The sequence below is a fragment of the Nipponia nippon genome, unplaced genomic scaffold, assembly GCF_047370975.1.
Source record: "Nipponia nippon isolate SJK-2023a ecotype South Korea unplaced genomic scaffold, ASM4737097v1 scaffold_4, whole genome shotgun sequence".
In the NCBI taxonomy this organism is placed as follows: domain Eukaryota; kingdom Metazoa; phylum Chordata; class Aves; order Pelecaniformes; family Threskiornithidae; genus Nipponia; species Nipponia nippon.
Window position 1 is genome coordinate 1,973,663 of NW_028262358.1, and position 18,059 is coordinate 1,991,721.

The following is an 18,059-nucleotide window of genomic DNA, read 5'->3' on the forward strand; positions in this document are numbered from 1 at the left end:
GATCATGTTAGATTTCTAACCACTCTAACATAACCAGTTTATGTCTCTGCTGTTGCTGCAGTAAAGGCACAGTAGGATTTTCATGTCTTGTTTCAAATGTATTTGAGAACTACTCCTATTTTGAATATGATGTGGCTAATGCCATTCTAGCATGGGTGCTTTGAACCGAAGGAAACGTGGCTTTTTCTTAGAAGAGTGATATGAAATCTAACAGTTGTCGCTATAGTTTTCTTCTAGAACCTTTCTAGAAAGAGCACTGCAAACTTTTCTGACCTCCCCAAATTAGTTATGTTGGCAGTGCATCAAGATTCATAGTAGCTTTTCAGATTAGATCTACGTGTTCCGAGAGTAATTGTTATTTGTAGAAGTAATCCCTCGTTTGTGAAAGCAGTCAGGCTGAAGTCAGTGAGACATCTTACCTGCAGAACTAGTGTGTAAGTGCCAGGTTGTGGTTATGTGCAACTGCAATAACGTGGAAATATCTTTGGCAAACAATAAACCCCTGTAGTATATTTGCAGAATTTTGTTTGCAGAACTTTATTTAGATTCATTAGAATGATTAAATACGATCTCTTTCTATATAATGTGTTCTGTTGCATCCTTATAAATTATGGGGTTTGCCATGGCTAATGTGCATTCTCTTGCCCAATTTCTAATCTCTATGTAATTAATTATTAGAAGCATTAATTTATTAAGACATTGAACAAAGCCACTTTGAAAACAGAGGTCTTATCTTCATTGTATTAATTTCCGTGCAGTTCAACTTGTCTCTTAACTGAGAGGTTTTCTTAGTAAAATACTGAATCGGCAGGCATGCCGTGAGCTATTCCAATGCAGTACAGCACACTCATCAATAATGAGGCGTTTTAAAAAATGAAGAAGCAATTCAAACTGTAATAGAAACTTGTCTTTCAACAAAGAGAATGAATTGACACTCTTTCAGTTCCTGTCAGATTCCAAATGATGTCTGAACTGAATTCATGAAAGAATGTCTCAATCATCTCCGCACCTGTAAGAATATTTGTATTGCTTGTTTGCTTGTTTTTGTTTATTCCGGGTAACTATTTATTTTAAGTGTTCCATTATTTATTTAATAGTCCTTGCAATAATATTTACTAAACCAAATTTAAAGTTCTGCAAATAGCCTATATCACTGGTATTTGTACAAAAGTTTGTACATAAATCACTAAAATGGGAGCGCTTGAAATAAAAGTATCCCCCTGTGTTTGCTGGTTTGCTTTCTGGATGGACAACATTTTGCTGCCTAGCAGTTTCTAGCCTTTAACAAGAGTGTTCAAAAACATTTGCTTTGTGTGCTTCAATTGACTGTAAAGAACTTTAAAACTTGTTATACTATTGGTTAACAGGCTGGAATTTTTAGTATGTATGCTTGTGAGGAAGGTTTTGCCACTGGAGGGAGAGATGGTTGCATTCGGTTATGGGACACTGATTTCAAACCAATTACTAAAATTGATCTCAGGGAGACTGAACAAGGATACAAAGGTAATGAGCTATTACTTTAATGGTTTTTCACACATTTAGACAATGGATTATAACACCATTTAATTTGAAGCATAAATGTCTCTGCATACTGCTGATTTTTTTACTTAATGACTGTATTTACTTTTGAGATCTGTATTCCCTTTTTTCTGTGACAATGATGTAGCCTGATGTAACCTGAAGACTTCTGCATGTTTCATAGTATAAACAGAGGGATGCTTATAGTTGCTGCCCCCCACCATGCGAATAGAAGAAGATTAAGTAAAAACTAGCTAAACACAAAAAGAGAGGAGAATGAGTTAGCCAATCTTTAATTAATTAATTGCAATTCATTTAATTAATTGAGATTTCTGGAACTTGATATTCAAAGATGCTGAGCATCTGAGCGCTCCATTAGGTTCATTTGGAATGGTAGTACTTGGCATATTTAATAGAGAGAAGTTATTAAATTCTTGACCGTCGTATTTGTTGAATCTAATCATGCTTCCTATGAGCTTCGTCATCACTTTATTTTATGATTAGACTCTCAGAGCACTTATAATCTCTATAGATCATAATGCACACTTTATCAAGATCTTAGTCTTCTGGGAATTCTACACATTCATTTGGATTGAGAGTATAGCAGTCTGTTCGCTGGCCTGAAGTTGGCTTTATACACTTTTGGCAGCCAGCTTTGTAATGGTTAGTGTTAATTTCCCCTGCTGCTTAGCTTACCTTTTTAGACCTGGTTTTCATATTAAAATTACCGTTGGAATAGTCAAGAGGCCACTGAGAAAGATAAAATTTTCTTTCTCAATTCTGGATATCTTGGCCTGTGATCTAGTAACAAGCTCATTCTGTTTATTTTTCATTTTACTTAAACCAGATCGGCTGACGATTCTAATGCTTTTAAAATGCATAGGTTTGCAATATCTAGGCTCATCCAGCAAGCAAGCTGCCAACGACCTTAGATGAACACTGCTCCACCAGTTTGCCATACTGTAGTATAAACTCATCGAATTTAGCCCTCAAAAAAGTTGTCAAATACACCCAACCCGTAGTCCCTTTGCTCTGTAGTTCTGGATTTATGCAGTTTTTTGCAGCCAGAATCATAATGTTTGACATCCATTTCTACGAAACAATAGCAGTATCTTATGACCATTTACAGCAGTTTTGATCAATTTAGAAATACTTTCTAAAATTGTGGCGATATAGCCCCGTACATGTGGGTTAGACAGATCATTCTGGCTAATAGCAGCCTTGCAGGCAGTCTGTTCCTAATAGAAGTCAGAATAACATATTTGAAGGGTGAAACAGAGAAAGCAGTGCTGACACTCCAAAAATGCATCTTACTGCTGCCTGGGATGTGTCCACACTCAATGCAAAACAGACATTAGCTGACTTCAGTTACTTTTAATTGACTGTAGTTATCTTCTGTGGAAAACTATTGCTTCAAGATTAAAACTTACATTACAGAGCTGTAATGTATTCATAAAGGCATCGTCTTCTGGCACTTTGTCTGCAGAAAGCAGCTAGCTATCCTTCTACAGGTTGCCTAAGAAGAGATTTTGATCTCGGTGGAAGTTAAATCAAGGAAGGACTTACTGGAGGTGAATTCTCATTAGACATGCTATGGAGTGATTCTAACCTGATGCCATTATTTCTACCATCTCCTAAATGCCGCACAGTACGGAATATATAGATGAGAGCAGCTAAGTAGAACCAGACACCACAATGGCTGTCAGGCAATAGAGTTTTTTGCAGTCTTCTTACTTGGCAAAAGTAGTACAAAATATCATTTGCAGAAAGGGAATTGAGTTGCCATTTAGATTTGTATGTAAATGATAACAAATCTTAAAAAAATTGATTGATTAATTGATTTCTAAAACTAAAACTAGAAGACTGTCCAAATCCTGTCTTCAAAGCATTTAAATCCTTCAGGTTTATGTTTGCTTGTCAAAATAAAAACATGGCTGGTTTTAATGGCAAGAAACTGACTTAAGCAAGTCTGCAAAATTTTATCAAAGCTTAGTTAAAGATGGTGTGCCCATGAGCATAATCATTGAGACTAAGTAAATATATCTCTGGAAAGTGCGGTGGGACTGCTGGTCTGACTACAACTGTAAAAAATCAGGACCTCGGGGGTGACTGCAGGTCATAAAATCCAAGCATGCACTTATACCCCGTCACTGTCATTTTTAAAAATTTTTACTTTCTCCTGTTTCAGAGTTTCTTCTCTCTCTGTTCTTTCAATGTGATACAACTCTTGCCTGCGATGTTCCTGTTACGGCTCTGTCCTTTCCTGCTGTTTCTGTCTCACATGTCATCCACTGATGATCATTTCCATTTAGTGCTTGCTACTAACAGACTGTGGAAATTTTGTTTCATTTTCAGTTATGTCAATGGCACTGATTAGTTTAAGGACGTGTAACTTCAAGCGATGGTGGTAGCCTTAACTGCTTACCTATCACCTTCTGTCCCTCCTTTCCAATTACCATTTCCAAAGCAGTTTGCAAAGGCATCAGCTTTCAAACTAAAATGTCTTTCTAGGGTGCCGGGAAGACTTGCCTCCCTGCCCCATACATACTCATTCGTCACTCATCCTGTACTGAAGAGCACTAAACATTTTTAAGTGAGATGCATCACCAGTAACAATCTGATCATAGGTTTGGCTTTTATATTTAAATATACATGTGTATTAGTAAAACATCTGATAATGGCTAATCTTTTTGTGCAATGCATAACAGACAACATTACCTTTCCCACATCAAAAGATGTACTTTATATTCTAAAACTTAACAACACCCATTTTCCACTTAACATCTGAACTTCATTCCTTGTATGGCCTTTGGTGTTTATCAAGAAGATGGAAGTCAAAGCTTCAGTAGAAATTTAGCTAAGTCACAAAATGACATTGTCAAAATTAAAAGGTACTGGAAATGGATAAGACAATAAATAAAGATTAATTTGCCCTTCTCAAGAGATGACACAAAATGCCTACAATATATTTTATTTATGTGACCGGTAGTTAATTGCATTGTGTGTTCGGTTCCAAAAGATGTTAAAGCGATGACGTGGTTGACCTTGACTACATGACAAATGGATTTTTTTATTCGTTCACACCTCACAGCATCTAGACCCGTTATCCAACCTTTTTCATATACTGGAGCAGAAAATACAAATGCTGCAGGCAGTCAACCAGAGAATGCTATCAAATTGCTCAGCCTGTTAAGAGGGTATTTTTAAGCTTCTGGTTAGTAAAATTCCAGCTGCAAAGTTAGGATCAGATTTGTGGAATAAGATCAAGGTCTCTAAAAGGCATGCAAAGCAAGATTCTGTTGGGTTTTGGCTTGGGTTTTTTTTGTAATAGTCAGTTGGGACAAAAATAGAGAAGTGAGATAACATGGGCACAAACCATTAAAATTCACCATTAAAATTTTATTCAAATGTGCAAAAAAGTAAAGTACTGAAAAAAGGAATAAAACCAGCTTCAGCCACAGGAACCTTGCCTAATCTAAAATTTAGATCTTTAAATCATGTGAAATTGAATTGTTTTTCAAAGTAATTCCCAAGGTGTATGCAAAGCATAAGAGTTTGATCCTTTGAGAAACTGGCAGTAGAAGTGGTAGATACTCAGCGTTTTCCCAGGATTGAGCCTTCTCTTTTTCTGTCAAATGGAGATAATTTAACAGAACTGTTTTGAGATTTAATCCAGCTGTGATGTATTACAAGACTTCAGTGTCAAAGCATAATAGTTGTTATAAATGAATTCTTGAAGTCTTAATGATCTTCACTGTACTGACTATCGCTTTGTCTCATCGTTGCTGTTAACCTAAGATTATTCTGTCCCCGTCAGGTTTGTCCATCCGAAGTGTCTGTTGGAAAGCGGACAGACTTTTAGCAGGGACACAGGACAGTGAAATATTTGAGGTGCTAGTGAGAGAGAGAGATAAACCCATGCTGATTATGCAGGGTCATTGCGAAGGGGAGCTCTGGGCCCTGGCGGTCCACCCAAAGAAGCCTTTAGCAGTCACAGGCAGTGATGATCGATCTGTACGGTAAGGCTAGATCTTATTTATTTTTTATCTATTCATTCATGTACACATTGTTTTTAACCAGTGTCAATTTGACATATTTGTAATTTCTTTATTTCCTGGCCTTGTGTTAAGACTCCATTAAGACAACATTTTTTTTCCCATGTTTTTCTTAGCAGCTTCGCTTTTTCTCTTCAGCTCTTGCATTTGGGCTCCACGCATCGTGTAAAAGTAATCGGAATTTGTGTTCAAAACATGCTGGATTTATACACTCTGCTTTCAGTACTAATTCATTACTGTTCTGAACAGCAAGTGTAGGTATCTAAATGGAGAATGGTCACCTCACACTTCTCTTCTGTTAATAATATGCAACAGGCCTAAAACCTAAATACCTTTGACCAATGTTTTACACAGCAGGTGTCTGACTCAGCCATGAGTATTTAGAAAATCTGATTTAAAGCCAATTCAATTAAAATGCCAGAAAATGAGATTAATGAAAATGCACTGGTTTACCCCAATGAAAAAGATAAAGATCCTTCAGCTGTTTAGTTGTAGCACTTGTGCCTCAGCCTTTGTAGCGGAGATTTGAAGTTTTGTACATGTATTTGTGGAAATTGTCACAAAGTCAAGGATTTTTCTTTTCCTGTCCCTGTTAAAATTTGGCAAATTGATAAGCCTCTGAAAAAACCTAAGCATTTTTAATATCCTTAGTAAGACTTTACTGTAAAGTTGGGAGGTTACGCTAAGATTCTCCCTGTAGTGGACGTACTCCCGTACCCGCACAGCTGTTGTCTGTTATCCCAGCTGGGCATGGATGCTGCCCATTGTGGCTCATTACTTACCTGTGATTAAAGACACTGAGATTTTCCTGACTGCCAAAGCTCCCCCTGGGGACTGGAGAGATTTTTGGGAGACCGGGTTTTATTATGGCAGTCTCCTGAGTCTTTCCTCAAATTGTGGTTCTGCCCTTGCCCTGAAGCCCTACCCCTTGCAGAACAGCGCATACAATGGGGCTCATGACAGCTTGGTTTCCCAAGCGCTGAGTCCCCTAATGTCCTCCTTAGTGGTTTCTCCTGACCCTACTGTCCTAATTTCTAACCCCTCCATCGGGTTTTTCTCCAACCCTATGCCAGATGGGTGATGACTGCTTTTCATCTTCTATAGAGAATTTGATTGCATATTTTCAAATCAACCCCAGGCAGTTACCGAACAGTTTTCCCGTTTTTATGGACTACTAGTCAACTTATTTCAGAAACGTACATGTAGATTCTACCATTTGGCCATGTTTTAATTGGGAAAAATCAATCTCCTACCATACATACAGCTTCTAATTTATACTCCTTCAGACTCCACATTATGATTCACCTCTGCCTTGAAGCTTGCTGGTCAGTTGGAATTTCTTTCTCCCTTTCCTTTCTATCTTTTTACTTGTACTGCTTTCCTATCCCTGCCATCCCCCATCCCTTTCTAACCATCATTAAAATCCAAGTTGTGACACTAACAAAACTGCCGGCTGTTCACTACAGCCATGTTCTCTCTCCGTTTCCTACACATTAGTATTATTTCTTTCAGTTTCTAAAACGCATGGGATAGCCTCTTCTGCTTGGGTTTGTCTGCACAGTTTTATAGACAGGCACAAGTTGCCCCTGCCTGCATTCTGGTAGGGTGCAAGCCAGTTCTGAAACAAGAGCTGCAAAGCCGGGATTAGCATTGTACCGCCCTCAAGCTAATAAGCCGTGATAAGACTTTGGATTTGTTATCTTGGACTCATCTCTTGGTAGCGTGGTAATTCAGCGCTGGCTTGGAGCTGGATAATGTACTGCTGACTCAAAGTGTGCTCGGGACAAACTTGTGCCACTCTATGAAGAACAGTGTAAGCATGCTCTTTGTGTCCATAAAGCCTTAATTAGTGGCGCTCTTATGATTATTATCATTGTTGTAGTTATTATTGTATTACTGGTGCCTTTGAACGTTGCCATTCTATAAAATGTGCGTTTGTTGACATGACAGGTATGTTACTGCACTGCATCACACATCCATTTAGCTGTTTAGGCACTAGAGAACGTGGGAATTCTAGTTCAGACACTGCTATTTTTTTATATACTAATGCTTCATGTGAGGAATTTTAGTGAAATATGTAAATATTTTCATTAAGATAAAAATGTACACAAAAGGATTTTCTTACTTTTTTCCCAATAATACAATTGCATTGGCAGGAACGTTTCTACCTTGCTGTTCATTGCGTAATTTTTCTTAGTATTTGGTTATCACATTATTTTGAAAAAAGTGGCTACATAATATGAATTGAAATTGTTTTACAAATGAAAGTATTTAGTGGGCCAGATTATATTCTCACGTCTAAGTGAGATGTCTAAATGAAAAGGACCTCTGTAGGGTTACAGGGAATTACTGAGAGAAAGCTCTAGCCAAATACAGGTTTCCTACATTTTAAACTTCCAAAGCGTATCAACTAGGAAAGCCGCCTGCTTCCTGTCTCTTACAACAGGAACAGGAAAAAAGCATCTTTCTCATCCGAATGCTGAGAGGCATGCAGAATTATTTATTGCATTTGTTGAGTGGACTCACACGTGCCTTTCTGTAATGTCGCGTCACGTCGTCTAGCTGCAGGAGCACGAGTAGCTGCTGCTCTGGCAGAACATCGCCGCTACGCCGTCTGTCTTCTTGAATGATCTCTTTCTGTGTTCCTGCATTTATAAGAAGATTGGTTAGAACCTGTTTTTATATGAATCCATTTGAGTGTTTCTATTTCTGATTTTTTGTGTGGAGCAGTGTTCTGCCAACTGAATGAAACAAAGCAGCAGTAAAGCTTCTGTCAGCAGCTATGGCTTTTTCTGCAAATGAAGTGGTTGCTAGTAAGCCTCTTGGGAGGCTGTGATCACTATGTGCTCCAATAAATAAACTCATCTGTCAGGTATATGACAGAAAAGACTGGAATATTGACTAATAAAATAATGTTTCATGAGCCCGTTTGGGTTTTTCAAACTCGGTCATTTAAGCAAATGCATAGGAAAGTTGCCAAAGAATGGTAAAAACATGTCTTTGCCTTATTTGAAAATACATACACTTTTTATACCGAAATAGTTTATTTATCTGGCTTTTTCAAAAACAAGTGCAGAAGTATTTTGCCAGAAGAGATACTTTTTCTGTTGTCATAAACAAAGCTAGGCTTTTGTCAGTTGTGTGTACAAATGCCTGTATGTGTGCAAAATGCTTTTTGTCCCTGTTATAAAATTTAAAAGCTCGCATTTGGAATTACCCTTCCATTAATTTGAAAAGGGTTTTTTTTAAGGAAAATTGAATTATTCTGCTTGCACTGCCATGTATTGCTATTACACTTCTAATGTATTGGTCAAAGTGAACCATGTGAAAGCAACATTTCGGAGGCAAATGTTATCCTGGTGTTTGCTTTGAAATCTTTCCAAATCCTTTCTGGTTTGTTCTTTATTTTATTGGGCTCATAGCTTCTCCCTAGCAAGGCTGCTAAGAATCTTGCATCTTCTCTACCTCTGTTTTGTCTTTGAAAACAGTTTTAACGTCCCACATCCATTTTTTTTCACCAGGAAACAGTACTTGCCATTTTTTCACAGAGAAGCCTTTTCAAGTTCTTTCTCATCCTTGAATTCTCTCAGCCTAAGAGGAAAGCAGCATCGGTCAGGGTTGTTGCTTCTAGACTGATCCTGATAACATTAACCTGACAAGGCCCAAAGGGTTTCTTTCTCAATGCAGGCAGTCAAATTCTATAATCCTTTCACTAAATGTATCAGACTCTATCTTTATTTTTTTCTCCTGTTACTGTACTTCAAGGCTGTGTCTAAATGTTACTGCTGGGGTGGTCAGAAACTTCCTTCTTTTCTGGCTCTATCCAATGTTCTGTTTATGCTATTTGTTCTAGTGCCAACATGTTCCTTCAACATAGCTTTTTCTCCTTCTTTGACGTTTATCCTACTGATGTATTTTTGGAAGCAATACTATCCCTTCCCGGCCTTTGTTTCACTAAGGTATAAAAATTAAACTCTTTTGGTCTTCTTTAATGTGATACAGTCTTCATTCTCTTATTCATCCTAATAATCCTTCACTGCATCTGTTCCTGTTTTTATTCCGATTTCTTGAGATAACTTGTAAAGATCATGCCAGATGAGGCCACTGTGTTGTGTATTGGTTTTGTGTACCTTCTGGAATGGCATCCAGGATATATTCTAGGATCAAATTTCCTTTTTCCTGTCTGCAGCTCACCCATGGATCATAGTCATTCTATAATTGAAAAATAGCATGAGATCTTACTTCTTTGTGCTGGTTCAGCTTGTGTTGCAAGATTACAGCACAGTGCTAGACATAAGGCTCTGAAAGTATGGGCTTTGGTTAAAATTCATTCCGTGTCCATTTGTTTCATCGTCAAGAAACCTCTGTTTCTTCCAATATGACAAATCCATCTCTGGGTTCACAGTGCCTCCCGGCTTGCTGTCCACAGCAAATCTCATTAGCATCCTCATCTTTTGTGCCAGTGTCTTTAGTGAAAATATGAAATGTTACTATCCCAGAGCTTGTACCTAGAAATCTCAGTAGTATCTTCCATCCAGCCTAATTGTTTCTTTCTGTAAAGCTTGCTATAAAACTTCATCCGGTATCACATTACAGTTCTTGTACAAATTGTCATTTTCTTGAGATTAGCCAATAATCACATATGCTACTATTCAAATATTTTACTGAATATTTCATAAATCTTTTACAAATGCATTAGATTTATGACACTGTCCTCAAAATAAAGATAGTTGGGTATTGCTGACTTAATTTTTCTACCCCAAGAGGTCTTTTATGCATTTTCTTCCATACTTTTAATTATTCTTTTCTTTGAAATTTTTTTCTAAATCTTACGTACTACTGAGATCTGATTAACCAGCTTGTAGTGATCCGGGAAACTCCCTCCATTCCTTCTTAAAAATATAGGTACATTATTTGCTTTTCTCCATCTTATGGAATAATTTATTGGTTGATTCTTTTTATTTAAAATTATGTAAATGAGCGAATCAGCATGCGGTTTTGTCTACTAGTTCATTCAGGGTTATGACAAGAAAATTTTCCCCGTGCTTGGAATGTTTATGCTCTCTGAGTATTGCTTTCACTGTCAGTGAAAATTTCAGTCTGGTCTGCATTGACCCTTTCTGCCTACAGAAACTGCATTTTTTGTTTTTTGTCTAGGGGAGTTCTGTCAGATAAGTAAAGTCCGGAGAGAACACCAATGATCATGTAATTTAGCTTCACCCTGTTTTCTCTTCCGCTATCACAGATATGTGTTCAGGTCTGAGGTGCCATCCCTGCTAGAACTGGGAACAAGACTCCTTTAGTTTGAAAGGAATTTGAACCTGGAACTTCACTTGAAGGTGTCTGAAAGCTTCATTTGATATCATTTGCCAAGACGTTCAGTGCCACTGTTGGAAAATTCTGTGTCCATCTAATGATTCAGGCAGTCATTGTACACACTCTTTCTCTTCTAGATTGATAAGCAGTTTTGAGTGTTGAAAAAATAAATTTCTGTAAGTCTATAAGCTCAAGTCAGTGAAATTATCTTCATTCCGTGTTTGGAAAGGAACTCAATACATTATAAAATCTTCATATGAGGTGTGCATGCAAATGGGCCTTTACCAATTGAGTTAGACTTTTTGTTTTTACTCTTGATGATATTGAAATATTGTGCAGTCAAGAGAAATCTCCTACTGCTTTCAATTTCCTTTGATGCAGATTATGGAGTCTTGCTGACCATGCCTTGATAGCTCGTTGTAATATGGAAGAAGCAGTGCGGAGTGTGTCTTTCAGTCCTGATGGATCACAGTTAGCACTTGGAATGAAGGATGGCTCCTTCATTGTTCTGCGAGTACGGTGAGAAAATCTTACGTTCGTTTCTCGTGCTATTAGGTTTTGTCCCCTGAGTGACTCGAGACCATGTTATAAAGTTTTTTATTCCTATAAAAAGAGAAAATGATTTGATATTTCATCAGAAACAAAGAGTAAAAATTGAACATATCGTTCCATAATATCACTTGGTGTTTTAAAAGGTGGTAGTTCGGCAATTATGCTTTATTTAATTAAAAATATTAGCTCTTCGTAATAATGTTGATAAAATTTAAGATTTTCAAGTTTGGCTTTTTTACTTTTTTTGCTCTGAAATTATACAGATATTTTGTGAAAACAAACGTGCATAAAAGAGATAACATAGTTTTGAGAGGGATCTCCTTGATCATATGGTTCATTTCCTGCCATATGCAAGAACGGATACTATGCAAAATAATCAGTGATTGAAAGGCATTTTTAAGCATTTGCAAGATATATGTGAATTCTACTTTTCATATTAGATGATAAGCCTTTTTTCGCATGAAGGCATTGTATGCGGTAGGCATTTTCTGTCTGCAATACTATTATGGAAGACACGCAAAAGCAGGTGAAACATAAAATTGGCCGTCGCGTGAAATTGCCAAACAAAATAGCGTGATTTCAAAACGCATAAGCTATTTTAATTGATACTTGGGAGAGTTTACCGCTTCCTTAACATTATTCCATAGGCTTGGTAAGCATACATTTAAAATACTTTGAACTACTAGGTGATAGGAGGGAGAAGCCTGTAATCGATGGAAGATCTGTGAAAACCTCTGTAATGTACTGCTTTAATGGCAAACCTTAAGCGATCTGTTCATATTGATTTAAATCCTTTCCAAAGACTAGTATTTTTCTAAAGAAGTTAATCTTCTTTGTCTCACAGTAATCTTGTCTTTGCTAATTTGCCTGATACCTAACATTATTCGTGATTCAGCTGGCGGAGTCTGATCATGATAAACCTAGCGTTATTCCTGAAAGAGTGGCAACACCCTTGTCTAAGGCCCTCCCTGCAGTTGCTTCTCCAGCTGTTTCTTCTCTGTGACAGATCTTCTGACAGGGTAACAAATCTGCAGCCCGTGATCCAGGAAAACTGGACGATGGCAATGTCTGGTGTTGGCATTTTTTTGAATCACTTACTCAACGACATGAATCTTTGTTCTCCTTTTTCTTGGCCGTGAAGGACCTGGATCTATGGAATAATCCGGAGAATTAGCTGCTCTTCTCAGTAGCAATATTTACCACTATGGCATAGGCATGTTACCAGTTTTCAGTAATAAGGCAGAGCTAAGCATATTTTTTTTTCCCAAAACACTTTTTGAAGGAAAAAATGGCTGTGAATAAATAAGAATTTTCCCAACAAAATTTCTACTGTTATTGACATTTTGGAGTTTCACCATTTTAAGGGAAATTTCTAACAAAATTATTCTGTTAGTTTTTTTTAAGATCCTGATCATCTGTAACACTAACCTTTCCATTCTTATCAGCGTTTCCCAGAAATCTCTGTCTTCAGTTACGGATGATTCTCCTTTCAGGATTATGCTTTTAACAGTACTATGTATCAGCATTTTTAAGACATATTAACAAAATTTATTGGTTTTTAAATAAATTTGAGTCTTTTCATAAATTTGATGCTACTAGCAGTAATTAATTAAAGCAGAAATCAGGAAAAATATTTTAAAAGCTTAAAATGGAGGTAATAGAAGCATGACATCTGCCGAAGACTCTTTGTCACAAAATTTCCTTACAGCCCAAATGTATAATCTGGTATGGATTGCCTTTGTAAATACAAAATTAATGGCACTGAGATTTGGTTCATTGTTCAGTTAACTCAGGGGAAGATTTTTTTTTAATTTTGTTTTAATTCTGTCCTGATAGCCAAAGAAATAGCATGCATATGTGCATGTGCATGTGCATTCACTCGCATTGCAATTTTTGGTTCTTTGATTGATAGGAAAGGGGGTTATATTAAATGTAATTTGATAGGGAAGAATTGAATATTTTTTGAAAACTAGATTATATAGCTGTCTTGATTTTTTTTGAAGACACATGCAAGAGACTGTCACTTCTGTTTTTCCACTGGTGGGTGACGGTGGTGGTGGTGCTGGAAGCCCCAAAGCTGTAGCTAAAGGGTCATGGCATGTGGGATTAATCCTGTCTAACTTTACTGGTCTAATTGTTAGCCTCCAATCTAAACCGTTTGCCTGTCTCCCCAAAAGAGTCAACGTGGAGAAATGGGTATCTCCCAAAGGCCATTTCAACGTGGTCTTGTGAGAGACAGGGTAATCGCTCTTTGGATGGAACTCTTTTTCCATTGTCTATATTAAAAAAAGATTAAGTGTGGTCTAGTTTAAACTAGACAGCTAACTATTTTACTGCTAAAATTAGGTGAATAGAATGAAGAGTATCATTGATAGGTAAAGTTGTTTCAAACTTTTGCTTTAAAAGTATGCTTATAACTGATGAAAGCAATGGGAACTTCTCAAAAAAGGATTTTTTCATGAAATGTGCTTTCTGTTGTACAAATTATTCAGTGCATTTATCTTCATATTTGTCTTAAATATTTGTGGATTGCATGTTTACAAGTTTACAGTTCACATTTTCACTATCGGTTCTTGCAGAGACATGACAGAGGTAGTTCATATTAAAGACCGAAAAGAAGTAATCCATGAAATGAAATTTTCACCAGATGGCTCTTACCTTGCTGTGGGTTCTAACGATGGCCCAGTGGATATCTATGCGGTTGCTCAGCGATATAAAAAAATAGGAGAATGCAACAAATCTTCTAGTTTTATAACTCATATTGACTGGTCTGTGGACAGTAAATTCTTGCAAACCAATGATGGTGCAGGAGAGAGACTGTTCTACAAGATGCCATGTAAGTTTACAAGTGGCTCATGTTATGAACAAGTAAACTTCAGTGTTGATTTGAAGAGAAGAACAAAAATATGATATAAATAGTACATCTACCAGCAGAGTTTCTTGACTGGAACTTACATAAATATCTAACGTTTTTCCACTTTTAGATGTTTTTAGCATGTTTATGTGCAGCTGCGTTAGAACTTGTAAGATGTGTGGTGGCATCAAATACCGCAAATGTGAGATTATACTAATTTAAAGTAAAATTGTGACTTTTTATAATTTATTGAGGTTAAAAGACTAATCCCAAGAATACACAGATAAATGTGATGAAAAGAAATGGAGTTTACTGAACAAAACAAACGATTAAACAGATTATTCACTTGCGTATTTTCAGCTGGGAAGCATCTAACTAGCAAAGATGAGATCAAAGGAATTCACTGGGCCTCATGGACCTGTGTGATAGGATCTGAAGTGAATGGAATTTGGCCAAAATACACAAACATGACAGATGTCAACTCTGTGGATGGAAATTACAACAGCTCAGTGCTAGTGACTGGAGATGATTTTGGGCTGGTTAAACTATTCAGATTTCCATGCCTAAAGAAAGGTGAGATAGTATTCTGTATTTCTGAAGAATGCAATATTTACTTTGATACCGCATCAGTATATTTTCTAATGGTGGCTTTTGATTCTTGTGCATAATTCAAATTAGGGTGTGCACAATTCATATTAGTATTAATGGACATAAAGATGAGACTTTAGCCCTCTAGCACTTTCCTGCCAATGTATATGTACTTGGATTTAGAGATTGTTCAGAATATATAGTTTAACATGTGCTTATTCTGATATTACATTTTCAGCAAGACTTTACATCACATCAAAATTGTATGAACACCAGATGCACTACTATAATTGGTCCAAATTTACGCCAGTAACAATTTCAGAAACTTCAGTAGGGTTCCCTGTCTGGTAGCACGTGGTGATGTAGCTCTGTCTGAACTATGTGCTTCATATCTGTAGCAGGCTTTTAATGCAGACTGTGTCCTCAGTATTTGCACTGTACTGTGCATAAAGCCAACAAAATTAAAGAAAACATTTTGGCTTTCCATGACCGTCGGTGTTCAATTTGATGTCGTATCAGTGTATTTTCTGACAGTGAATTTGAATTTATGTGTGTAGTACAATACATGTGCATAATTCACATTAGCAATAATGGCCGTAAAGGTGAAAATTAAACCCTACGTGTGTCTGATACTTCCTGCCAAGGTTTAAGTGCTTTTTGGAAAACTGAAGTGAACATATCATTCATATGATTTTATGCCATTTATTTTTATTTTATAACTACTAATAGTATCAGAATATCAAGAGGCATTTAAGTATTTTTTTGTTTTTAGTTTTCATAAGAGTGTGTAGACTGCGTTTCCATTAAAAGACGAACTTTATTAGTTAGAACGTTAATTTTTTTTCTTCTTACGTACTAACAGTTCTATTTTTGTGTTTTAGGAGCTAAATTTAGAAAATACGTTGGCCATTCAGCACATGTAACCAATGTCCGTTGGTCCCATGATTTTCAGTGGGTTTTAAGTACAGGAGGTGCTGATCACTCTGTTTTTCAGTGGCGATTTATTCCAGAAGGGATAACAAATGGCATCCTTGAAACATCTCCGCAAGGTAAAAATGATCTCCTCATAATTATTTTTTAAATAAAATCAACAGAGAATGCAGCGCTGTTGGAAAAGCTTTTATTGAGTTAACAGAAAATGTTTTTATTATAATTCCCTGGAATTACATATACTCAGCATGTTTGGGACATTTTACTTTTCATAGACAACCATTTGTTTCAGGCAAGGTACATTAAAACTCTTCTGCAGTCTGCTATATTGTATGTTCAGGACTATGCGAGTAGTATTTGTCAAAGCATGTGAAAAAAAGACATTTAGAGAGAGATGACTAGATCAAATTAAATTTTCAAAATTAGCCATCTAACTTGCATGCAGAAATCTGACTACACACGTTGAATCGTTTGATTTTCTTTTCAATGCAAATTCACATATATATGTGATAGCTGTACTTTAGATTTTTCTTGTTATATCCATGATACTTAAAATATTCTACAAAAGCCGTATGAACTACATAGAGGCAACTGCTGAGAATTGGATTCCCTTCAGCAAAAGGGCAAAAATTCACTCCATACCTGCACAATTTGGTAAAATACCTGTGTTACAGCAAATCGGTTTAAACACAGTGATCATGCTGAAAGTTATTATTTACTATTTCTGTATGTTTTCACTCCAAAGCCTGTTAAGAAAACAGTGCTCTCTCAGATGATGGAAAGGTACTAGTAACTACTCAGTTATTCTCCTTCTCTCTGCCACCCGCCTGCCCCAGGCACTGAAACAGGAGAAACAGAAACGAAACCTGACACATCCAGCCAGCCCACATGATTTTTACAAGCTGCTTAAGCTTCCAAAGTGGTTGAATACCGCTTTGCCTGTAGTCTCAATTATCTAAAAACATCACATACTATTTTCTTGTGATTAGATGTGTTATATATTGATTTTTTAATTTTTTTATGCAGAAGGTGGCGTTGATTCCTACAGTGAAGAATCAGATTCAGATTTATCTGATGTGCCAGAGTTAGATTCCGACATCGAGCAAGAAGCTCAAATCAACTATGATCGCCAGGTGAGTAAAAATTAAGACACTGTGCCAATTACCTGACAATTTATCGTGACTATTCAGTAAAGATAAGCAAAAGAAGTCTGCAGTTAATTCATCAGACTACTCTAGGAATATTATTTTGACAGTATTCAGCTGATTACACAACCAATATACATAAAAACAGTTTACTTTAGCTGGAGATGAGAATTTCAGAGTGTTTGGAGAAAAGCATTGGTGTATATACCATTATATGTTAGAATAAAGAATATATGTTAAAAAGCATGAATTTAAACATGAGAGCTTATTAGTATCCCCACTCTCATGATAGGTGTTAGAGAAGACTTTTCAGTCCTATCAAATTTAGAATCCCAATTTGTAGAATACAGCTCACAGAGTTTTTGTATGACTTCTGCATATTCAAAGCAGAACACTCTTAACAAGTACAAAGCCTGTATAATACATTTATTTGTGACAGATTCTTTTTTGTTGCTAAGGACAACAATGTCCAAGAATTGAAATTGCCCTAGTTTATGGGAACCAAGTAAAATTGGTCTCTAATAATCACTTAATACACTTAATTTTTTTTCTATTTTCAGTACAACTATGTTCTGAGATAAATTAAGATAGATTGCTCCCATGCAAGAAGAAAACAAAACAAATAAGTATTCTTTCCTGCATTGATTTTTTTCAGGAATGGTAGTATGCCATTCCACTCTTTAACCTGATCTGTCAGTGCTGATTTATGCGTTGTCACTAGGGGCTTGCCTGGTGATCAGGACTGTTGCCTAAACTTGGTTACAGTCACCCAATCTGCTGTGCTCGTGTCACTCGGGTGCTGCGGCACCGCACCCCGCGCTGTGCGGGCACTCTCTTGGCTGGCCTCCTTACCATGCTCGGCTCTTGGCTCCTCTTCTTTCACAAAGCAGTTTTACCTTGCTGCTCCCTGACGTGAGGTTTCACCCCTCCATCATAACAATTTGCACCCACACTACTATATCAGAAAACATTTTTCAAGTCACCAAGTTACATGAAGTTTAGAAAATGCCATAATAAAACACAATTTTGCCCTTTTTATGTGCATGGATTATGATTACACATTTCTGCAGGGCTTTGACTTCATTTGGTGTATGGGATATT

At 36.8% G+C, this 18,059-nt stretch overlaps 1 protein-coding gene across 1 annotated transcript in view; it reads left to right on the plus strand.

Annotated features, from left to right (window-relative positions):
- Positions 1-18,059, plus strand: part of EML6 (EMAP like 6) — a 120,487-nt gene that overhangs the window by 49,901 nt on the left and 52,527 nt on the right. The window contains exons 6-12 of the mRNA XM_009476136.2: positions 1,368-1,503; positions 5,336-5,537; positions 11,271-11,408; positions 14,021-14,277; positions 14,656-14,868; positions 15,765-15,932; positions 16,840-16,946. Of these exons, the coding sequence (XP_009474411.1) occupies positions 1,368-1,503; positions 5,336-5,537; positions 11,271-11,408; positions 14,021-14,277; positions 14,656-14,868; positions 15,765-15,932; positions 16,840-16,946 (1,221 nt within the window). The remainder of the gene's footprint in view (positions 1-1,367; positions 1,504-5,335; positions 5,538-11,270; positions 11,409-14,020; positions 14,278-14,655; positions 14,869-15,764; positions 15,933-16,839; positions 16,947-18,059) is intronic.